At 34.1% G+C, this 23,709-nt stretch overlaps 1 protein-coding gene across 2 annotated transcripts in view; it reads right to left on the reverse strand.

Annotated features, from left to right (window-relative positions):
- LOC106661394 (WD repeat-containing protein 47) overlaps positions 1-17,517 on the reverse strand; it is a 57,744-nt gene extending 40,227 nt beyond the window's left edge. The window contains exon 1 of one of the 2 annotated variants that reach the window (XM_014384780.2): positions 17,014-17,517. In XM_014384780.2, coding sequence (XP_014240266.1) covers positions 17,014-17,502 — 489 coding nt within the window. In that variant the 5' untranslated portion in view covers positions 17,503-17,517. Of the gene's footprint in view, positions 1-3,652; positions 3,761-17,013 lie in introns of those variants that run through there. The other variant, XM_014384797.2, reaches the window with a different exon arrangement.
- Positions 17,518-23,709: the final 6,192 nt, after the last annotated feature.

Here is a 23,709-nt window from a genome sequence, read left to right on the forward strand (position 1 = left end):
TGCATTAAAATTATGAATGGGTTAGACGTACTGTAAACACCTTTATGGGCAATTCATGTAAGGACAGTTCATAAAGGAAGAATTATTACCACACTTCTACTATTATAATAACAAAATGAACAAATTTCCGAGGGCCTAGGATATTTGAACCTTTAAATAAAAATCATTATTTTATCTAAATCTTCTTTAACTGTCTTGAATTTCAACTGAACTGAAAATATAACATGTATTTGACAAAGATTGCAACTATAACTATCAATAAAAAGAACAATAATATTTTTGTAAACAATTCGTTTATCCCACATATTTGTAACCTCATTTAGGAAAAGTCAATGGCAGTTTTATCTGACTGTTTTCTTTTATTCTTCTTCATTAGTGACTATATTGAGAAGAGCATAAAACCCTAATAACAAAAAACACTATAAAACACTAAAACACACATTTTTGTGAAAAATTACGTCTAGCCAAATCGGTACATTTCTATTTGACAAAATAAAAAAGATAATTTATTTGTTTTAATGTGTTAGAATGGTTTCTTTAGTCACTAAACTGAGAATAGAATATTTCTATCGTAAACCTCATTTTTTGTTTTGGTCCCTGTTCTTATTTTTAGAGGAAACGACTGTTTACTGTATATTGTACTTTATAGATCTCTCGTCTTGTGTATCGCATGGGTTTTTGTGTGAATATATTTATTAGCGCGAATGTGTTGTGTGAGTATAGGTGTATGTCGTAAGTACAAACCGGTTTAGTGAAAACTTAATTTTATGTCAAACTGTCCCTTTTATAAGGGAAATCGTTACTTTTTGATACTAATTGGACTTATTAATAATTTAACTTAGCATCTTAATGTAACAATAATAATTTATATAATAATCCTTCAAAACTAACATTTTTGGTTTATATAAAGAAAAAAGATTCATCATCATTTCGTATAAATGTGCCTAACTTTTTATTGGTGATTTTGATAAGCATGTAGGTATTTCGTTTTATCAACGCCATTTTTTAGAAAATCTCGTTTATTCTAAATTTCAACCTTATTTAGAGACGTCCTAACCTACAAACCTGACAATTGAAGACAACGCATCCTTGGTCTAAATAGAGAGCGGTAGAAACGCCATCCTATATGAGAATTCTGCTTGAGCAAGGTGTCGAGTATTTACATCCCCGGTACCGATTATTGGAGGAAACAGGGTTGTATATATATAGCTTTGAGTTTTGAAATCGAATGTATTTATTAGCGTGAATAATAATGTGAGAGGGACGATGGCGGAATACTGAGCAACTTAGGCGGACTTAGCGACCAACTAACCGTTGTGCATCACGGAAGAGGGGCCAAACCACTTTACTATATATTTTTCACACTATAATCAAATAAAATACCAAGGGCTCTGCCGGGATTCGAACCCAGAAACACTAGAGTGGCAAATGCGAATAGGACGCTCTAACCACTCAGTCACCACGATTCCATTTCAATTAGATTCGTTATAAGTAATATGTTAAAGGCTGATAGAGGGATTTTAAGTATTAGGAAAGAATATATTTAAGAATGAGTGAGTGTATCTAGGTTTAAAAATTGCATGCGTTGGAGGCTGAAATGACCTAGTTGTCGACATCCCCTGGTCGGATAAGACCGCAGTGTGATCCCGGACTGCTAAAAACCACAATTGGGGGATTCTTGCTCCTTACCGCAACAAGTCGTAAGTTCAATTTTGAACATTAGTGTACATATTTACGTATACTTGCGAATTTGAGCTTATGTAAATCAATCAATTAGTGTTAATGAAATAAATTGCCTTTACTAGGGATTTAAACTAAGAAACTCATAAACAATTTACATAAATAACCTTAATTTACTACATAATACTTTAATAAATAAACATTGAAATTCGCCATTTTTGACTGCACTACGTTAACTATCCATTTTCTGTGATAAGCACATTATTCCATATAAAAATAAAACCTGCTGGGACCTACATTGAAAAATTTCGATTAAAAAATCTCTTAACATCGTGTTATAATCTCGGAAAACAGTTGAAAGGAAATTACTTCCTGAAGGTCCTGTCAGTAGGGGAAACATTGAGAAAACAAAATCCTTAAATCGTGTACGCTTGGTTCACCGAGACGCTGATCAATGAGAAAGCAAGGGCGATTAAAAAACCTTTTTTAATCTTATCTCAGATCAAAATCTATTTAAAGTTTTGTTTTCTGTCTTTGAAGGATTATCTCTTAAAGAAAGAATGCTTCGGGTTTATTTCAAACGATTTAATCGCGACGGTTTTCTAGGGAGATAGAGGATTTGTCCAAATTGACCATTTTCACTGGTGAAAACAAATTAATTTAAATCCGAGAGTAATAAAACTGCGCACAAGTGTAAATACGGATGTTGGACATTATTATAAAAGACCCGCTGGAGTCACGACCGAAAGAGAAAAGCTTCCTATTATGTAAACCGCCTCATCTCTGTTTTGATAAAATCAGGAATAAACAATTTTTTTAAATTTAATTTTTTAGCTTGATATTTGTTTGCGAATTAATGGATTTTTAATCAAGCGACCGTTAATGAACGATTTCACAACCTAAGCGTGTTTCATTTCAGGTGTAAATTGATTGTAGTCCTTTGTTGTGGTTTCCCATGATTGTAACTTTGTGAATATCGCACAATGTGATGTTCCCCTCTCCTTTATTCAACTATTTATAAACCACAATAGGAAGAAATCTGATCAATACTGATCCAATTATGTAATTAAATAAAGGTTCTGCTATACAATTGGCACTTTGGCTTGTACTGTTTTTATTATCTATTATGTAAGGTGTTTTAAAGAGAAAAGCATATCAAATTACCTTTTCAAAAGCTAAAACCTACAGTTATAAGTGGGTATCATAAAATTCAAATTCAGGCCCATGCACGGTTAAATTCTCTATTTATATTGTGGCTGATTGATCAAATTACTTAATCTTATTATAAAATTATTAATTGGAGATAGTGAGATGCGGTCTGGTGTGCTGTAGGTTTTAGAAAAACATTTTTTTGTAGTGCCAACGTTTCGATCTTTATTGAGATCATCTTCAGGGCTCAAAGTGTTCGTTTTCTGTGTAGATGTGTCATTCTTGTGTGTCGTGTTGATGACATTTTCTCCAAACAATCAATGACTAACGATCACTGAACACCACACACTTATTATCAAATAAAATTCTATAAAAATAAAAAACACTAAGTTGCCTAAAAACTAAAATTACCACTATGATTTTATTGTTAATACAATGGAAGTCTCGCCCAAACCGAAAATGTAGTTAACAATTAATAGCTGCGAACTGTTTTAGAAGATATTTAGACAATAATAAAAATAGAAATATAGAAAATATGTTTAAATACGAAAAATTGACCTCCTTTTTTATTCAAGCTTATATAACGTATATTATATCAGCTTTAAGATTTCACACTTTAGGTGACTAGATGTTTTTTTGCAAAATTATTTATCGTTTTACACTGGTTATACAGTTGATCACCCGATTGGTAACTTCATAGCTGTGACAAAATGCAATTAAAACCTTTTGGTTTATCAAAATTTCATCATGAGACCAGGCAGTACAGGTGAAACGGGGTATGATCACAGGGCAAAAAAGGACCAAGTATCAAAAAAATACATACCCAAAATCGAATTTGGCCGGCGATTTCTTGGCGGCAAACGCACGCAGCAACAGTACCGGCGACGACGGTCGGGCATGGTTCTATGAGGTGCATAGTCGTCCGGACAACTGAACCCGGGGGGCTTTCACTTTCGACGGTAACGACTCCGACCGCCGGCACTCGTCATGTAACCGACCCCTCCTCCGGGCCAACAGGGATCGTAACGTAGAACATTATTGTGCAAGTTCCTGCTTTATTGGAAGACTGTTCTCACCTATGGATTTCGGGCATTGGACAAACGACTGGGTAGATAATGAGAGAAAATTGAAAACCAAATACCAAGTTGAAAGTAACTTCATCAGAAGCACTAGAAAACCGAAACACACCAGCACCAAAAGAATGAACAGACGAGAAACTGACATGACCAATGCACAAACAAGTATCTGGAATCCAACTTACTTATTCAGAACTTAAAGTCTTAAAGGATAAATATAAACAAATAGCAGCCAGACTGAAACACAAGGGAAATGCCGAATCTGATAAGATAAGCAGCGAGATCAGACGGACTAAGCAAGCAAAGTTTAAAAAGTTATAACATTAGAGGAGAACTGCTGATCTAAACTTGATTTTCTTGGCAATAATGAAGAACGGACAGATCACTGAGGTGGGTCATATAGTGTCGATATTATGCTCGCCCGAAAGAATCTCTTTCATTCTCTTTAATGACTGTTAACATGAATTGAAATCTAACATCATTGATCATCACACGTTCCTTTATTTTTTAAGCCTACGATATGCTGACGGTTTATAACCAAACAAACCATAAGATCACAAGCCGAATATCCTGTTACTAATACTTTCTGAAGTTTGGATTAATTTCCACACCAAATTACAGGTTATGGACTGATAGATATATGACTTAGATGATTTGGACGTTTTTGAATTTATATCTGAGGAAAGTCACCTGTATTGCAACATTTGAACAATGACAAACCAGGAAACAAGATCAACGCAGTGAGAACAGATGGACCTTTCTAAAAACAACCTTTAATAATAATCTTTAAATAATCATTAATAATAATCTTTAAACCTTTCTCAATTCAATACCAACCAAAAACATGGATAAACTTGAGCATACTTTTGATTTACGTCGTTATAAAAAGTTATCTTGAATGAGTTAGATATGACTCGAAAGGGAAAGGGGCTTGCAGGAAGCCCGTGACCATCCAGAAGAGCTCACATCTGATCGATCACGAAGAAAATTATACGTTGAAGATTAGCACACATGCAGCAATTAGCAGCACATGCTGGTTATAAATATTCATCGTGGACTCTCGACCAGGGAGATCAAACGGACCGTCAATTTCTCACGTGAATGTCAATGTACACAACACATGCAGAAAGAAATTCTATTTTAATTTGCGTGGAGGAAGCAGAATAAAAAATAATGTAAGTAGTTTTTGTCTATTTTTAAATTTGTTTTTATTTATGTAATGCTTTTGAAAAATTACGAAAATGATTTAGAAGTTGTGTACCGCCAGAAATAAATTCTGAAGGGGCAATCTCACAAGAATTTTTGTCACATATGTATTCATTACACGTGTAAGGTTCGTTTTCAAGTATAGGGCTTCATTAAAAAGCCGTTTCATTATGTAAAACTCTGATGAAAATGGAAAATTTACGCCATGGTGCTTCTCTGGAAAACGGGCCTCCTTGAAAAATTCACTTCTAAACATCTGTGTTTACGACAATAATAACTTTTTAAGTATTTAAATGTCAATAAACTACCTGACTATGATAGTTTGCTAAGTTTGCACCAGGTGCTATTAATGAGTATGCTTTTGAAAGCAGGTCTACTATGGGTTTTTAGCTTCTTTGGATGGGAAGATTGTTTTTTAATATACATAAGTTGACAGTGTAGATAAATCATCATTATCACTGTTTTATTACACTAATTAATACTACTACAAAAATAATTAGTTTGAATTGACTACAACACAAAACCATCTATCTTTATTTTGGCATGATGGAACTAAAAATGTACTTAATCATCTTACATCATAACCTATTCTGGACTTAATTTTAAAAAATTATATAAAGCTAACTCTTCAGAGATTATTTATCTCATAAAAGTAGGCTAAGAAATGGATTTAACGACAGATCGAATAGTTAACCAGCATAATAGCGAGAATAGGCGGACTGGGATGATAAAAGACGTTAAAACTGTAAACTTAAGATAACAACACTATGCTAATAAAACCTTTTATCCATCCAAAGTAAACAAATATACTGCCTTAAAGCAATAGTTTACAGGACTAGATATTCTTCTCATACTCCGATCTTGTCACTTGTTCCCGTAATGTGTAGCATCATCTTAATTTAATACAATGGTTGCCGAGCTAAGGGAATAAACTACAATAAATCAATAAACATTACTTTCACGGTCCATCTATGATACCTGGGAATGTACCTCGACTAACATGGCACCCACATGGTGAGACGTTACAATAACCTTTTAAAACGACTTGAGAAAAGATCAAATATATCACTAACAAACGACAAACTTATAATAATATTTAAAACTGACCTGGACTTATGGAGTAGAACTTTGAGGTAAGAAAAATCCTAAATACTCCATTCTATGTATCGAATGAAACTATCCACAACAACATTAAACATACCCTCAGTACGCGACCCTATATAGCCAAAGTTCCACAAATCCCTCCCAATCAACATTAACCCACTCATCCAACAGCTCTCATCCCGCCGAATCTCTTCATACCTCCACGTAGACTAAACTGGCTTTAGTCCAGAGATCTTCTTTGTAGTATATACTGATAGTAAAATGCGATGGAACCTAATTTAGAGTGCTACCAATGGGTAGTTTTCCACTCTGATATTTAATTTTTTGTTTAGTTTCTTTACTGAAGGCAAAGACGAAACAATTAAATTTGGAGGAAAAAGAGAAAATTTTTGTGGGTTTTTCACAACCGATAACTTCCTGGAGACGTGGTTCGTCGCACGTGAATACAACTGTTTCATTAACTCAGTTTTTCTGTGATTCTTAAAACGCTAAGTCATTCAATGTAAAAGCGAGCCGTAGAAAACGCGTTTTGCCTGTCTGACCACGAGTTAAATCCGCCTACGTCAAATTTCCAGAAACGAAACAAGGCGGCACCAAGATCAAGGTTTCGCCTACGCCGCATCCCCATAAACGGACTATTTCGTTTAATCTTATTGGAAAACAGGGCGAAATAGCCGGTATATTCAAAAACTTGGCAAATATAAATTTCACAGTTTAATAGACTTCTTGGCAAAAAGTGAAATCGATTCGGTTTCTTCGTCAGGCCAAAACCATACGGCTAATCTTGCGGATCCCTTAATCACTGGAAAAGGCTTCCTTAAACGATATTTAACACAAGTAAGTGGTTGTACAAACAAGCAGAATAGCTAAATCGCAATTTATTTAAGATAGACAAAAAATATAAGTGATGAAAGCCATTACGATGATCGAAGATAAGACCATATTTCCATACAATATGGGGACAGCGGGATAGAGCAAACCCCCAAAGTAGCCTTATCTTACGCCCACGATTCTCCATCCGTAAATAAAGGTTTTTCATGGCATACAAACATTCATTTTAAAAAGTGTTAATATTGTCAAAGGAAAATGAATAATAATCAACAAAAAATTCATAAAATTCCAAAACTGTGACTATCCAATTAATCACTGCATATGAACGATTATTCACACATACTTTTCTGACCATATAAATACTTGATTAATTGATTCTTTATAAAATGAATTTTATCTTTACAAATGGCCATAAAACGACCAAATCAAATACCAGTATAGGGGCGTCGCACAATGGGGCCAAAATGCAAAAACGCGGAAGCACACAATCTAAATAAGGTAAGGTCCCCAAGTGTTGCATGTTTAAGTTTTTTGGTGCGCTGAATCCAAATAAACTTTTTTCGAATCGATTGGAGCACAATATCACCAATAATCATCATGGTATGTTTTTCTATACGCTGCATTCAATAAAACTGTATCAGTTCTAAAACTCGATAGATTGGACCACACCAAAACCTTCCAAAATTGTGGATGGTAAACGAATAACGCACCAGGTAGCAAAAAATAATCTGATGTATTGACTAAGATGGACTCACTCACAATTATTGTATATGAATACCTATTATTCATAGACACACAGAAACAAATACTAAAAACCCAATTCTTATAGGAAATTTAACGCTCATCTGGAATATAATCATGAAAAAGGCATTAAGTTTCTTTTTTGCAAGTATCCTCAAAATACCCTTTTTGTGATAACCAAAATTAAGCTTGCGCACGTTTTTCTCAATAAATTTCACTAAAAATTGTGAAATTGCAGTAAAAATAAGACCTGAACTCAAGAGTTTCCCAACGACCATCTTTTTATTTTTTACAATTTCTGTTAGAATTGTAAACTGGCTTTTTTAACTGAAATTATTCAAATTTTGGGTTTTCATTAAAATTGCAAAATTTATCAGTGAGTAGAGATTAGTGACCGTTAATTATTAGTTATTCTTAATTAATAGTTATTCAGATATCGTGAGATGCGGTCGGGTGTGATGTAGGTTTCAGAAAAAATTTTCTTTATCGTGCCAACGTTTCGATCTTTTATTGAGATCATCTTCAGGGCCTGGGATTTACAAACATTGTTTACATTTAACAAATACATTTAGGATGTGGAAAAGTGAATTTATGCAATGAAAAATATATTTTATATTCAAACAAAGTATTTCTACTCACTCAAAGTGTTTGTCTCTGTGTAATTGTGCCATCCTTGCGTGTCGTGTTGAGAGTGCCAGTGAGATTTAGCTGTTTTATGTTTATATACGTTTGGTTTTGAAGTGGTGGGGAAGGAAGTCGGTATGTAAAAGACAATTTTGTGTAAGGCGTCGGCATCTTTGAAGTGAAAAAAAACCGACAAAGGGGAACAATGTGTTGGTAATAGTTCGGCCAGATTATCCTTTCAGGATTATATAGAAAGAGGATAAATAGGACCGAAAGAAAATGTTTTTCTGAAACCTACATCACACCCGACCGCATCTCACGATATCTGAATAACTATTTATCAGTGAAAGGCTTTCTGCAGTGAACGATACGATATTGCTCTTCTCTGTCTGTATGAATGGAAAGCAATTAGAATCGGTATACTAATTAATTATAATGATTTGTTATTTCAAGAATGCATAATAAATAAAAACTGAACTGACAAAATAACTATAAACTAACAACTAATAACTATAAAAACTATAATTATGTACCTACTACGCATCTCAACCACTTTTTGCACTTCGCCCGCAATGAAACGAAAGTTTCTGATACTTTATAGATATACTTTTTTACTAAAGAAAACGTTTCATGGTAAGATATTTCTGATATCTGATTCGGATTATACAAAGAAAAAGAACAGTGACTTAAGGCACAATCCTTCTATTAAACAGAAAAAGGCCAAATTTATTGTTGTTATTTGCGATATTTTAGGTTAAATAGCTCTATTTAAAACAGTGCTGCATCAGATAGGCAGCTGAAAACTACAGAAATGGTATTTCCATGTGTCTAGAAGCGAAAAAAGACGGCGCCAAAAGATCCACTAAGCTTTTTTTAAACGTCTATAAAACCGAATATTGCTGGTTTATCTTCAACCTGATACAATCACGACACAACGTTGAATTTTCTTTTTATCTCATACTTGGGTATGTTCATGAAAGGAAAATATAGAAAACGAGTAATTACAACGAACAGCTGAGTGGGGGAGTAACGTTCAGAAAATAGCTGTGAATCTTGTAAAATTTATAATTTTCACGTTTCAGCAGTGATTACTGGTTTTGATCAATTTTTAACCGTAAAACCATTACTACAGCCTTATTATCTGGCTCAAATACAGTAAGAAAAGTGATTTGGATATCAAAATTTCATTTTTTAGGAAATCTTTTTTGCCGCCTTTGTCCCATTGCGCGTCAGTGGCCGCAACGGTTTAGGGGTTGAAACGATGCTCACCACTGTAAGGTAAAGGCCGCGGGTTCGAATCCAGCGGCCTTCCATTTGAGCCAATCATACTTACAAACGTTTTCAAAAACACCGGCACCCCGAGGGTTTAAATAACCTTATAGTCGAAATACTCTCGTAAAAAAAAACTATTGGGACTATCTATTAGTCTTTTAATTATTCTTCACAAAACAGAATACAGGGGATAGGAAAAATTGTGCCTATACATTTAATCGTGTTGTCGAATAAGGGCAGATTTTTCATAAATGATCATAAAATGGTCAAAACATTGATCGATATTGTGACTATCTATTTAAATGTTGCGTTATACATGAATATTATCTTCATAAATGACCAAATCAAATATCGATATTGCGACTATATATTTAATCGTATTTTAAAAGTTTGAACATATTTTTCACAAATAACTATCCAAGGTACTAGCTGAAATATCAATATTATGACTACCAATTCAATCTTGATTTCAAATACGACAGATTTATCATCAATGACCTTAAAATGATGAAAACATTTATCGACATTATGACTTCCATCAAATTGTTTCGTCAGGGCAGAAAGTGTTGTGCTGTTCCTGCGATGTCATATTGGTTTTTATTTTATTACACAAATTTCAAAATCACAACTATTTCATAAACACCAATATGATACCATAGGAACAGCAGCACATTTTATGCCCTGAAAAAGACCCGAAAGGTCGAAACGTCGGCAAAAAAATGAAAAAGGTGTTTTTCAAAACTACCTCATTCTTAACCGCTCCTCACGAATTCAACTATTATTAAACAACCGGCCACTAAAAAAACAATTATCTTCATAAATTACCAAATCAAATACCAATATTGCGACTATCCATTAAATCAACTGGTGTTTGAACATGTTCTTCACCAATGAGCATTAAAATTCTAGACGAAATATTAATATTGTGACTATCCATTTAACTGATCCTTTATACATAAACATTACTTTCACGATAAACCAAATCCAATATTATTTATACTGACCAACATTAGAAACCACAAAGAAAAAGGGCTAACGATCACAAAGAACGACCGGATCAATAAAAAACCTTGATAGACAAAAGTGCCGATAAACGAAGATACTTCCACGATCTTATTAAAGATAATTAATTTCAAAGAAAGCACACGGACCCAACAGTGAAGATAACGAAGTACCGAAACGAGTCGGAGACCAACGCAATGAGGGCAGAAGACCAAAGTAATAGCTAATGACAAAATTACTAAAATTTTTGACTTTTAATGAAAAAGTACTAAATGAAATTCTAAAACTTATATACCTACTTGTTTAATCGTGTTTTAAGTTCTTGATAACCCATACGCCATAAATCGTCAGAGAAAAGTAATCAATCAAAATGATAGTATGGTACTATCGTCAATTATGTACGTTGTTAGAATTAATGTATGCCGCTTAATGGTTGCATAAATGAAAAATGATCTATTGACAAGACTACATTCCGTACATTAGTGACTTTTTTTTTGGGCATACAAAATCCTTTTTTTATGGGTGGTGAATATATGTAAAACATGTTACACAGCCGTCGATCGAATTAAGCTCGATATGGAGCAGAAGTGTCTAAAAATGAACTTGTTTTCAGCTTCTATTCGAGGGTGCTTCTACGAATTACAAATGAGTTTTTTCAAAAGTATTAAAAGTTGTGTTTCAAATCGACGTGTTCAGGAATCAAATGGATTTTAATAATGTGAAAAGCTCCAGTCAAACGGATTTCAAGACTGCAACAAGTGGGCATCTCATTTTCACGAAAAATCTTTAAGTACGAGCGAAAATTCTTATTACAGTTCATGATTCTAATTTTTTCAAACACGAGAGGTAAATGTTTTAAAATTAATTTCATAATTAACTTACAAAAGATGTGTAGAATGTGAATTAGTTGGTAGAATCAAGACGTTTGACATACCTGAAACCAAAATAAATTCTATTAGTACTAGTACAGAAGTAGTGGTCAATAAAATCAATCTGTAGGACCTACTCATATATATTATTCACATACACACAACAACAAGGAATATGTTGGTGGTTCAGAATGTACTTAACTTGGTACAGGTTGTACAGATCAAAAGCAATATTTCCTTATGATGGTTATGCTAAAGCACGCTCATTCTGGCTTTACTCCAGATTTATGATTGAGTTAATCGGCCAAAACGACTCCGAAGGGACAATTTTGTTCTCTTCTTTCGTTCTATAGGTGTGTATTATTGTAAGGTAACTATAAAAATTCTGCTGATTTTTTTAGAATTAGAAATGAAGAATTTAATTGGTAATTTAGTGCTATTAGCCCAGAATATTGCTCTGTTTTACTAGTGAAAAGAGTAGCCCAAATAATGAATAATTGACTATAGAAACGGTTAATCCAATGCATCAACCTGAATAACGTTTTGCCGTAATTTAATCTTTAGCCCAACATCCTGTCAAAAACCTTTTATTTTTTTATTTTTTATTAACGAGGGTTCGCAAGAGCAGAGGTCAACCCTCAGGGTGCCGGTGTTTTTGAAAAAAAAAGCCCATTTTTAAGTATGTCAGGTTCGAATGGAGGGCTGCTGGATTCGAACCCGGGACCTTTACCTTACAGCGAAATGAACGCCGTGCTAACGCCTAAACCATTACGGGCACGGACGCCCCCCAATGCAAAAGACCAATCCATCTCAAAAAACAATGTTCTCAAAGAAAATAAGAACTAGCACTAGCTGAAACATTATTACTTTAATATTACGGTCAATTACTGAGGCTGTTGAATTATTTAAATAAATTATTTATAAGAGGAAGAAACAAATTCGCCTAGTAAAAGAGCCGGCATCTTACGGAATTCCATGGGAGTTCTTGCACCTTACATGACCTTTACCTGCTTTACGACTTTCTACGGTCAAAAGGTCACATCCAGGGAAGTTGACCAAACTGAGACAAAGCAAGGAAATCGCTGGATATTGAATTGTCTCCAAGGTTGACCAAATTGTGGAAAAATGCGTAAAGAAACGTCCAATTCCATCAACCTCGATTACTTTTTGGTTAAGGTAGAAAACGAAACTCGACAAATTCTCATTCGTTTAATGCATTTTTTCAATAAAAGCTATCCGCCAATCGGGCGATTATGATTCGCGGTGAATCGACGTTTTCTAAACCTGGGAAGCTCATGCTTTCACTGGAGGGTTCGTGGCTTTTAAACCTAAATCAAACCGGTTGTAAAAAAAATATCGAGCGACACTGACACACTTTTATCAAACGGCATGCTGAGTCACAACCTGTTTTCAAGTAGTCGGCAGCTTCCTACTTCGCCCATAATAGGAGCATCGCCGGCAAAACGAAAGAAGCATACCATCCCACAAGTCTGACATTTGTTCCCCAAGGACGGACTGACTCATCCTGAAGTAATAAAACCGCTTTGAGGAACAAAACAATATCTTAAAATATCGAATTACTTGTTTTTAAAAGCTGAAGTACGTTATAAATAACATTTGTAACAATTTATTTTGTAGCTTGGCGGCGTAAAGGATCATCCTAGCATGGCCATGGTTTTTTTGTCAGATGCCTCATGTTCTGTGCGTTATTTTGTCAATTTAGTCCCTTCTACACGTCAATAAATGAAAGAAGCACGCCGATATTTTCTTTGTCCTGTCAGAATAAAAATACTGCACATGACAAAATGAAGACAGGCGACGGAAGACCAGGATATTCAGAGAGGATCAGCAATAATCTGACATTTCTTCAGAAGTGGGTTTGTTTTATTAATTACTTTATTAAGCACACTTGGACGTGATGGAATATCTTTTGATCATACTTAAGTTCAGTTTTTAAAACAATTTAAAAAAAATGTAATTTGATTGTAAACGCTTTAAACACTCTTTTTAAGTACAACACTAAAAATCAGCATTTTGTAAACTAAGAAGTCATTACTGATATAACAAAGATTTTTTTAAGTCCGATTGACCAAATAACTTCTTTCAATTAATTGAAAAATGGCAGAAAGGAGGGAAAATTGGATGGGAAGTGGTGTCCGAATGGATCGAAGTCGCGTTAGCTCAAGTGGTAGAGCAGCGGCGTATTTAGCCGAAGGTCGTGGGTTCGAATCCCGCTCGTGACACTGGCTTTTTCATTTCAACCAATACCTTACATAAAGATTTATTTTTAAAAAATTTTTATTAAAAAACTTAAGTTTTATTGATAGATAATCATCACTATGAAGTTATTCCTTACGTCCCACCTTACCTTTCTGTATATTATTTAAAATTACATTACAGATTGATCTTGAGGGATTTTCTAGTGATCTCAAATTCTCAAATTTCCGATTCAACGTTAGCAATGTTTTTACATTAGCGATTTGAAATAAACAGAAGAACGGCATAAACGGCGAGGACGGACTGTCATGGTCAGGTGGAAGTATCGGAAGGTCGTTGCCTTTTTTGGACAGTGCCAGTGGAAGAAGAAAAAAAGAAGAGATATCAAATGGAAAACGTAACATGATTCAGAGACAGGCAAAATAAATAACCCGAGCCTTAATTCAAACCGGCAAGATCTGCCTCTCTCGATTAAAGTTGTACGAGTTGTTACAGAAAATGACAGAGCCACCTCTGAATGATTAATGAAAAGAAATGTAATTTTCCTCTACTTTTATTGATACAATACAATTTCATGTGCAATATATCATAGCAAACAATACAAAACCCTGAATACGAGAGTATGGACTATTATTAACGTTATATCACTAGTCATTCAATTGTTTCATCTACTGTTAAGATTTGATCTGTTCTATTAGTTGATCATTTGAATAGAATAATCTAAATAGAATAACCAGTTATAAATTGTATTATCGGTCAAATTACATCAATCAGGAAAAAATTATTCGTGCTTAGGAATAAAACCTAAATTAAAGTTCCAATACGATATCGGCTTTGTAATCCCATTTCTTCTTATTCTCAATATCGATATAAAGTATTATAATCGGACAATTTCAAATTGCAACACAACACAATTTGAGTAGGCAGTTACGAATCTACGTTGTAACCCGGTGAATGCTTAATGAACCTAAGAAAGCGAAAGTTTTCACCCCCATGACCAATTGACCAAAAGACCTAGGGGTTACGAAACCGATCGATTTAAACAACCTTAAAAATCTGGTGTAACGATAATTTTCATGGTTTTACGACACAAGGCTAGTGACGATTCGTGGGAAATAATTGATAAAACCTTCGTGTAGAAAAACAGTCGAATACAGAAATGTATTGTGCCATCAACAGAAATTATTTGGAGGGAAAACAGTGCGCGCCAATATTTATTATAAGTTGTCTTTTTAATAGAAAACTAAACATTTGGTTTGTTACAACACCCTAGAATAAAATATAAAACAAGACTACTAAAATATGTTTGTGAGACTTTTCGGTCTCACATCTCTCTGGTTAGATCGTTGCTAATCATCATCGTTGTTCTGACGGGGTTTGGCATTTTACCATTTTCAATCGTTTCTGTGTGTATTATTGAGTCGTGTCTTTTTTAAGGATGAACTAGATTCCTCACATCTGCTTTAGTGTTATCTTTTTTATTCTAGACATTATTATTATATAGACACGGAAGATGGCAAGGTCGAACGTACCAGAAAGAGCATGATGACCAAGATGATCGGAAACGACCAATCTAAAATCTATCTGTTCACTTTTCATCAGTAGAAAACCAGCTTGAAAACAATGACAAACCAAAACAATCAGAAATTGCCAAATTTCAGTTTGCATACTGTTAACTTTTGCAACAAGACAAATTCAGGTTTAAACCTAAGCTTGAATTTATTGACTAAAATCTGTATTGACCACCTTGCTACTATTTACATACAAACACACTAGCCAAAATCAAAATTTTTTGTAATTTCAAAAATTAACGATCCTCAGAGAAAATTTTGTTTTCAAGCATGTATAAGTCCAATATGAATTTTTATGTCCGCATTTGTACGTTTTTACAAAATGCATAGACACTTATAAATGCTTAGTTTGTAATAAATTCTTAGTTATATTCCTTCTCAGAACCTCGTAATTTTTTCAAATATTCTGTTTTACAAAATCCTTGAGGGAAGTTTGAAAAAGTCAATATTACATTTTTACAACACATTTATCTATAAACACTACAAATTAAAATTAATTAACTAATGTCAATCCAATGATTTTCATTGGAGTCATACAGTTTTCTATTGAATTGGCTTTGAACACATTTTCTAAGTTGCAAGTAATTTTCTTTTTTTTAATGTTTTATATTAACGTTTTATATTAGATCTGGATCAACGACTATTTTAACATTAGACAAAACCAAAATTTTGTCCATTATGAAACCGCAATGGAAAGCATCTGTTACAATAACATAATTGTGTCTAGCTGAATTTCTATGTTTATAGCTTTTATACAAACTTTGCCACTTCAAAATTGAATGTCTAGTTCAACCTCTTAGTAAAAGTGCTCAGAAACCATATCAGTACCAAGTTTTAAAATGAATAATTAAGTACCATTGAAAAAACTTCACTAAACGCGTCTATCTTATCGAAAGAGCGAGGATAGATAGACTAAAATTATCGGAAACAACTAAATTATAATGATTAATTGTTGGCTTATGTTAAAAAAGACAAAATTCCTTGAGCACTGTTAATTATGAATTTTATTCGAAACTATAAATAGTATTTCCGTTAGTTATGTGATTTTTGTCTGAATATTTTATCATTGTTTTATACGTACATCTGGATCGACTTTTCATGTTTTACAATGCCATTTTTGCATACACCCACTTAGTTGAAAGAAAAATGTTAATTTCAAGCCAAATTTCATGAATTATAACGCAAAGAAATGTGTGGTGTTCAGTGATCGTTAGTGACACACAACAATGACACATCTACACAGAAAACATTCACTTTAAGTCTGAAAATGATGTCAATAAAGATCGAAACGTGAACGATAAAGAAAACATTTTTCTAAACCCACAATCTCTAAATAATCATGAATTATAATGTTTTGTGATGTTAAAAAAGAAGGTGTTTTAGCATGAGGCTTTTAAATAGCATTGAATCCATGTTACAGCAGTATATATTTGTGGACTTTCATTTGGATAACTAATATTGCTAGTTACGTGCATTAGTCAGTAGTCATTAGTTAGTACTGGAATATGTAACACTACTAACTTCTTATAAGGGAAAGAGACAGGTTTTTCACACTAGATGCTTTCATTTCGTAATTAATAGTTGTCAATCGTGTTGAAACGGTTAAGGCGAATGCGGTGAATCCTGTTTTGAAAAGGGATCGGTTAGTCACGGTCGTCCGGATTGTCATACCTTCGGCTTTGTGTTCGGCTCTTCCAAGATAGGATCGTCACATCCAACGGAGGACCCAGAAGAACCTCGTCTGCTCGGATCCCACGAGTTCCTCCTCAGTCCCTCCAAGGAATCCGTCGAGAATCTCCTCCTCGAAAGGGAATCCCTCCTTTGCTGGTGAGGGACCGGGCTGAGAGAGTCTTTGCGGAGGGTGCTCGGAAAAGACGACGGATGGCATAGAACGGACGCGCTGCCGCCCCCGAGGACGAGAGAATCCCGACGGCGGAGACACGCCGCCGGCGGCATCCCTTCGGTCGTAGGAACTGAAACGGATCCACGCCGGTGAATGACGACGCTGCCGGACGAACCGCGGCGACCACCGTGGACGTCGCAGTTCTTGTCAACCTGGGTCGTCACCTCGATGATCTCCGCCGGCACCGAGTACCGTCGTGAATCGTCGAACTTCAAATCTCTGAAAAGAGCGTCCAATCTTCTCACGGCTGCTGCCATCGCTGATCAAGACTGACTGAACTCAGGACTGACCACGCCTACCTCTTCCCAACGCTATACCTTGCCCCACTAGACCTTCTCAATGCCCCTCTACCTCGTACATTTATTTAATTTGACAAATTCACTTAATTTTGAATCGATTCCGGTCAATAATAAACCCACTGGCAATGGAGCGTATTTAACAAAACAAAATTATTTCATACACTTCGCGATAACGAACTTGTTTTTAATAAAATAAGACAGTCTAGCAAATATATTAAAAACTTCTAAAATATGTTTAAATAAATTCTATCAAAACAGAGGAAACATACAAAAACAAAGTTTTCTGCCACATACCAACGGAGAGGAGCAAGTATGAGGCCAATGAAAGCCGGATTCTGGGTTTTCGTATATTATAAAATATACAAAGCCACACCACCATAGTTACGCAAATTCAATTTTATTTTCATATTCCATTTTTTTTTTAATTTATTTTCTTTGGAGGTTATAAAAAACTTAATATTCTGTGTCCATTGCAATGGCATAAACATTTTAATGAAGATATGATGTTCGTTGATCGACCAGCATCTAATCTATGTAGGGTTCCAATCTTCGTATGGGTCATTATAAATAATACTGGTGAAAAAAGACTAAATGCTGGGTTCACCGAGCTTTCGGCGCCTTATAGTGCCATCATCAGGGCCTATTTTATTACAAATTCAAATAAATACACAGTAACATAACGATTAATGTAATAAAATGAAGTACGCACTTTCCTAAGGATGACGAAAACGATTAACATGAAAAACTATTGTACAAATGTTTTGGGTTTAAGGATATGGAGCACATGGACAGTATAATACATTTCGACGATTAAAACCGGTGTTTGCGTTAATAGTTTACCTCATCCTTGGGAAAGTATGTATATCATTTTATTACATTAATTGTTATGTCACTGTGTATTTATTTGAATTTGTAATAAAATAGGCCCTGATGATGGCACTATAAAGTGCCGAAAGCTCGGTGAACCCAGCATTTAGTCTTTTTTCACCCGTCTAACCTGTACGAAGATTGGAACCCTACATAAACATTTTAAATTCAAGATAATTTTATTATGGTGTACTATAAAAAAATAATGAAATAATTATAACAATGACAATATAGATGCTGAAACGTAGCTTTTTTTTTTCACAAAAAACGTCCCTACAAATTCAAAGTCTTCCAGCTGTCGTACTTCTATAAAGGAGCAGTCATTTCTACTACTTAAAGTAGCTAATTTTCAAACTCTTTTGTCAAAAATAAATTGTGTGCCCTTGTTTTATAGACTGAATAGTAATTAACAAAAATCTCTAACCTCTGATTAAAAAAAACGCTTAATACATCCGATATAATCAGTTACATTATCCATTAATTACGTATTTTACATTTAATATAAAATAATTATTAAAAACTTGAGAAAACCGAGATTCAGCTTATTTGACCCAGTGTACGGATGAGAAGTGAAGATTTATCTTGAACAATGTAGCACAAGGTTATTTTCTAGGCCCGATAATTTTTTCCTTTTTCGTCAATTAAAGAACACTCTAGCCTAATTAGTTCATGGCATTTCAGCGGCATATTCAAAAGAATAGAAGGATGTTGGAAAATGTAAACCTACATTAAATCATTTTGGGCATTAATTCTCTTAATTGGACTTAAAAATGAAGGAATGAAAATATTCCACGATTGGAATGCTGAGCAGGCTGACAAGTAACATCCACGTAACAAAAATGTTCTAAGCTTTCGAGAAGAAAAAAAAAGTGTAATTTCAAAATAAAATTATACATATTGTTATATTAATAAAGTAACGAAATTGAATTACTTAATTGCCCTTGAAAACTTAAAATTTTAAAAGAATTTTTACAAGAGGAAGAATGAAGTTATGAGTTGTGAATAAATATGAAATTTACTGAACCTAAATTTCGATCAGGACAGTAAGCTTTCTGTAAATTTTAGGTACAGAAAGGCTTAGACAAGAGAAATATTAATTTTAAAGCCATAAATTTAATTATGAAAATTATAATTGACATTATACTGAATTGTATTATGTATTATAACATGTATGTTAGGTTTTGTTGTGAATTATTATTTTTTAGATCATTCTACGATATCGCTACTGCATTTTTATCGCAAAATGGAATAAATATAATAAAAAATTATTTACGACTGTTGAAACGAGAAAAACCTGCAAGGATAATCAAAGGTGTCTTATCGTTTAAAAATGCAGATAATTTGATGATTCGACGAACAGAGAATGTATGTATTTTAAATCTGCGCACATTTGAAATTCCCTAATTATACATCAGGGTCGGTTAATAATAACTTTAAAAAATAAAAAATACATAATTTGTTTTCAACCTAGAAGGCTTCTATTCCACCTTAATTGAGATACGAAAATTAGTCGCAACGATCATTAACATCCTCCGCTATTTGAAATTTGCATCTTCTATCCCACGTAGTTAATTATCGAATTAAAAACAATATCGGTTTGACTTAATGTTGAACTAGTTTATCGGAATTTGTCAATTTTGGACAAATGGTCAATAAAAAGTCAGAACGCTGTGAAATCAATACATCTTCCACTGTTCGTGTAACATATAAAAACATCCAGACAATCTCAAAGATACAAAATCTTACCGCTGTGACCTGCAATAAACAATAAGAATTGTACTTTATACAAGCCAGTCAGTAATGATAAGTTGTCATCGTCCTGGCCAAATCCGTGAACAAAAATAGTGACTCACTGAATATTTTGCATACAAACTCAGCAAACGTGACCGTAACATTTACATTGAATAGAATTTCTTTTTACTATTCTTTTTTTTCTATTCTAGTGCATAACAGAAAAAATTAGATCATCGAATGGCAAATTTTGCCTTATAAGGTTTAAGTGTTTACTCTATGTTAAAATGTCTAGTAATTTTTCTTAAAACCGATGTTCAGCGATAATTGTTTTCATCAATCATTCTTTGAAAAAATTATCATAAATATTTACTAACCAAATAAATATAAGTTAGAAAAATCGGTCAATGTTGTTACTAAGTGGAAAATCATCAGAGTGGGAAAAAAAATGGTTGTAATACAAAATCATCCGCTTAAACCTGCGGCCTTGGCTGTCCAAGAAAACAAAATTGAGCGTTGAATGTCCGTGGATGATGAACCAATTTTCCAGTGATTGTCAATTTTGATTTACTGTTAAAAAAAGAAATCTTGTCTGCGATGTTTGGGTGCCCTTGATATTCGGTCCGCCGATAAACTACTTTTTTCTCGAGTGATATCTTCTTCTATTTGTCATGTAGGAAATCTGCCTGATCATGATTTAGATCATGCTTATTCGTTCAACGCTTGGTGATCAAAAATCTAAATGTTTTATAACCACAATTTAACAAATCGCAAACCAACTAAGGCTTCATAATTAAATAAGTTACGATAAACATTTAAATTTGAAATTGCCTGTTTATAACTTCATTTGAGGATAATCTTTTTTTTTTATTACGAATACATGCCAGGGAAAATATACTCAAATATATACAAAACAGTTGTAATTTGTTATTCTCCGTTGAAGAGGGGAAAAAACTTCACTTTATTTTACTTTATTACTTTTATTCGAAGAGAAAGCTCCAAGTTTAAAATTGAGTTTGCCTCGTTTTACTTGTTTTTGAACATGTAACTCAAGGACTTTGGACGTAACCTTGAAGGACGTAATTCGAAATAGAAGATAGTTAGATCTCTTTCGATTAAAGCAGCTGTGTGTAAAAGGAGTGCACAAGGTTCCTGCGTCACCGTCCATGACGGCGCCTGAGTTGCCCACGACGGCTCTCAGCTTGTCTGAACATCAACATTAAGAGCTTTAAGAAGTGTCTTAACAATTTAAAATGGTTCAAAAATATTTGAGTTAACCTGAAAGAGCGGTGGTAAAAACCTCAATGCCAAAAACGAAAGGTTTCGAAACTGTAACGTATAAAGTGCTTAAGTACCGTCAAATCCTAGACTCAATCTTGAAAGTTAATTAGATTTGTTGACTACTTGACTAATTTACCATAAATAAGTTATGTTCTCTTGAATGAGAAAATATCATAAAAATCAAGTCTGATAAATAAATGTAAAGAGTAAAATTAGCATCCTTTGGCATGGAAATGTGAATTATCCTTCAGAACGATGCCGTTCTTCCATTTTTGTCCTGTTATATCACAAAAACATATCGATAAACTCTCGATTAAAAAAAAGGAGATTTGACAAAAAAAAAACATATTTGGAGGAAAAGCCGTGGCAAATAAAAGCGAATCGATTGTGTTTTATAGTATTATAAACAAGTTTGAAGAACGGGAACACGCGAATTGTAAAAGCGGCTGAACACGAAGAGTAGGAGGAAGAAAAACAACGTGGGCCGTTCTCATTTCAACTTTCCTCGCAAACAACGAGTTCATTGAGCCCTGCGAAAATGGGAGACGCGAAATGACGCACTTGAGGAGAGAAATCCGGCTTAAATCTTTCCAACCGCCGCAAGCTGGAAGTTTCCAGTAAAAAAAATCATGAAAACCCGTCTTCATTTGAAGCCCTATAGAGATGGTCCCAAAGAGGGCCAGGAAAGACCAATTTTACAAAGTAGTATAAAAATTAAAACACCTTCTTAAAAAGGCTTAAATAGAATGACGGGAAGAAGAAGAACTAAGAGAAAGAATGTACAAGTACCAGAAAAGTTTGTGAATATCAGCTAAAAAATTAATAGCTTTACAAACGAACTAACATAGCAGGTTTTGAAAAGCCATTTGTTTTGCTTTTCTTGTTGTTCACAAGAACGCTATTTTATGACGCCTACAAACTCTATTCATCATTTTAAAACTACATCAAATTAAAATAACAAAACCCTCACAGCAATTAATAACCTGAACAATTATTGCAAGGACACCAGCGATTACTTTGCATTGATTACATTAGCCATTAGCGAATCAGCAGAATAAAAGAAAAATGTATAACGTCATAGCAATATATTTTTAGGATATATGCTAAAAAAGTAAAAAGTAAGAACTGAACAGAATTAAATATACTACATTGAGTTCCGTGAGTATCTCAGGGTTAAGTACTAAGATCCGCTATCAACAACGTCCTTTAAAGAAATTAAATTTAATTAGATGTTTAATTAAACTTTTCCAAATATTATTCCAACTAACTATATTAAAACTATTATTCCACTACTTAACTGTATTCAAATCAAAGAAGTGGAAAACGGAGGATCGGGAGAAACTGTTTTTCCTTCAGTAATGAACCAAATATTCGTCATGGCGAACAATACACAGCAGAATACATATACATGTCAAACATATTAAAATAATATTCGTAGGGAAAAGTGCAACCAGGAGTAAAAAGCTTGTACGTGATAAATTAAAGCATGACTGGGTACCATGAGAACTAGCCTACTAAAAAACCTACTTCAACACTATCATCTGAAGGGCAAGATCAGTTGCTCAAAGGCCCATTTAAAACTTAAATACGGGACTTCAAAAGGATGCACGGGCATGCACGTGGTCTACTCCTACGTAATTTCAAATTATACTAAATGACACTTGGGTGTAAGAAACTTCCAGTCTAACAATAAGCACTTTTTAAATAGAGAGGGGGCAGCACACTGAAAGTTAAAATGTCAATTTCTCCTGATTTTTAGACAGAAACTGTAGCAGTCGGGTGTTCTCGCTAAGGAGATTGATACGCTGGGCGAAGAAGCGAGTAGCTCACTCAAAGGCAAAATCGGTAAGATCACGGATAAGAGTCGCAGGGTGCATAGCATCTCCCAGCTTACAAAATAAAAGGGTTCTCAAGAGGCTCGGTTCCTCAGCAAGGATAGGATCAAAACTCTTTTGGAAGATTTCATGCTGCCATAAAAGAGTTCATCAAGAAAGTCGGGAAACCGGAAAAAAATGAGAAACTGAATGTCCTGAAAGGCGCAGTTTAACGTTAATTAAACACACAATACATTAAGCAATTTTCAATTGAAAGAAAAATCTTATTATATGTGTAGAGGTTAGTGACCGTTAATCGATAGTTATTCAGATATCGTGAGATGCGGTCGGGTGTGTATTTGTAAATCCCAGGCCCTGAAGATGATCTCAATAAAAGATCGAAACGTTGGCACGATAAAGAAAATGTTTTTCTGAAACCTACATCACACCCGACCGCATCTCACGATATCTG

This window comes from Cimex lectularius, unplaced genomic scaffold (assembly GCF_000648675.2).
Source record: "Cimex lectularius strain Harlan isolate CLEC.00 unplaced genomic scaffold, Clec_2.1 scaffold340, whole genome shotgun sequence".
Lineage (NCBI taxonomy): Eukaryota > Metazoa > Arthropoda > Insecta > Hemiptera > Cimicidae > Cimex > Cimex lectularius.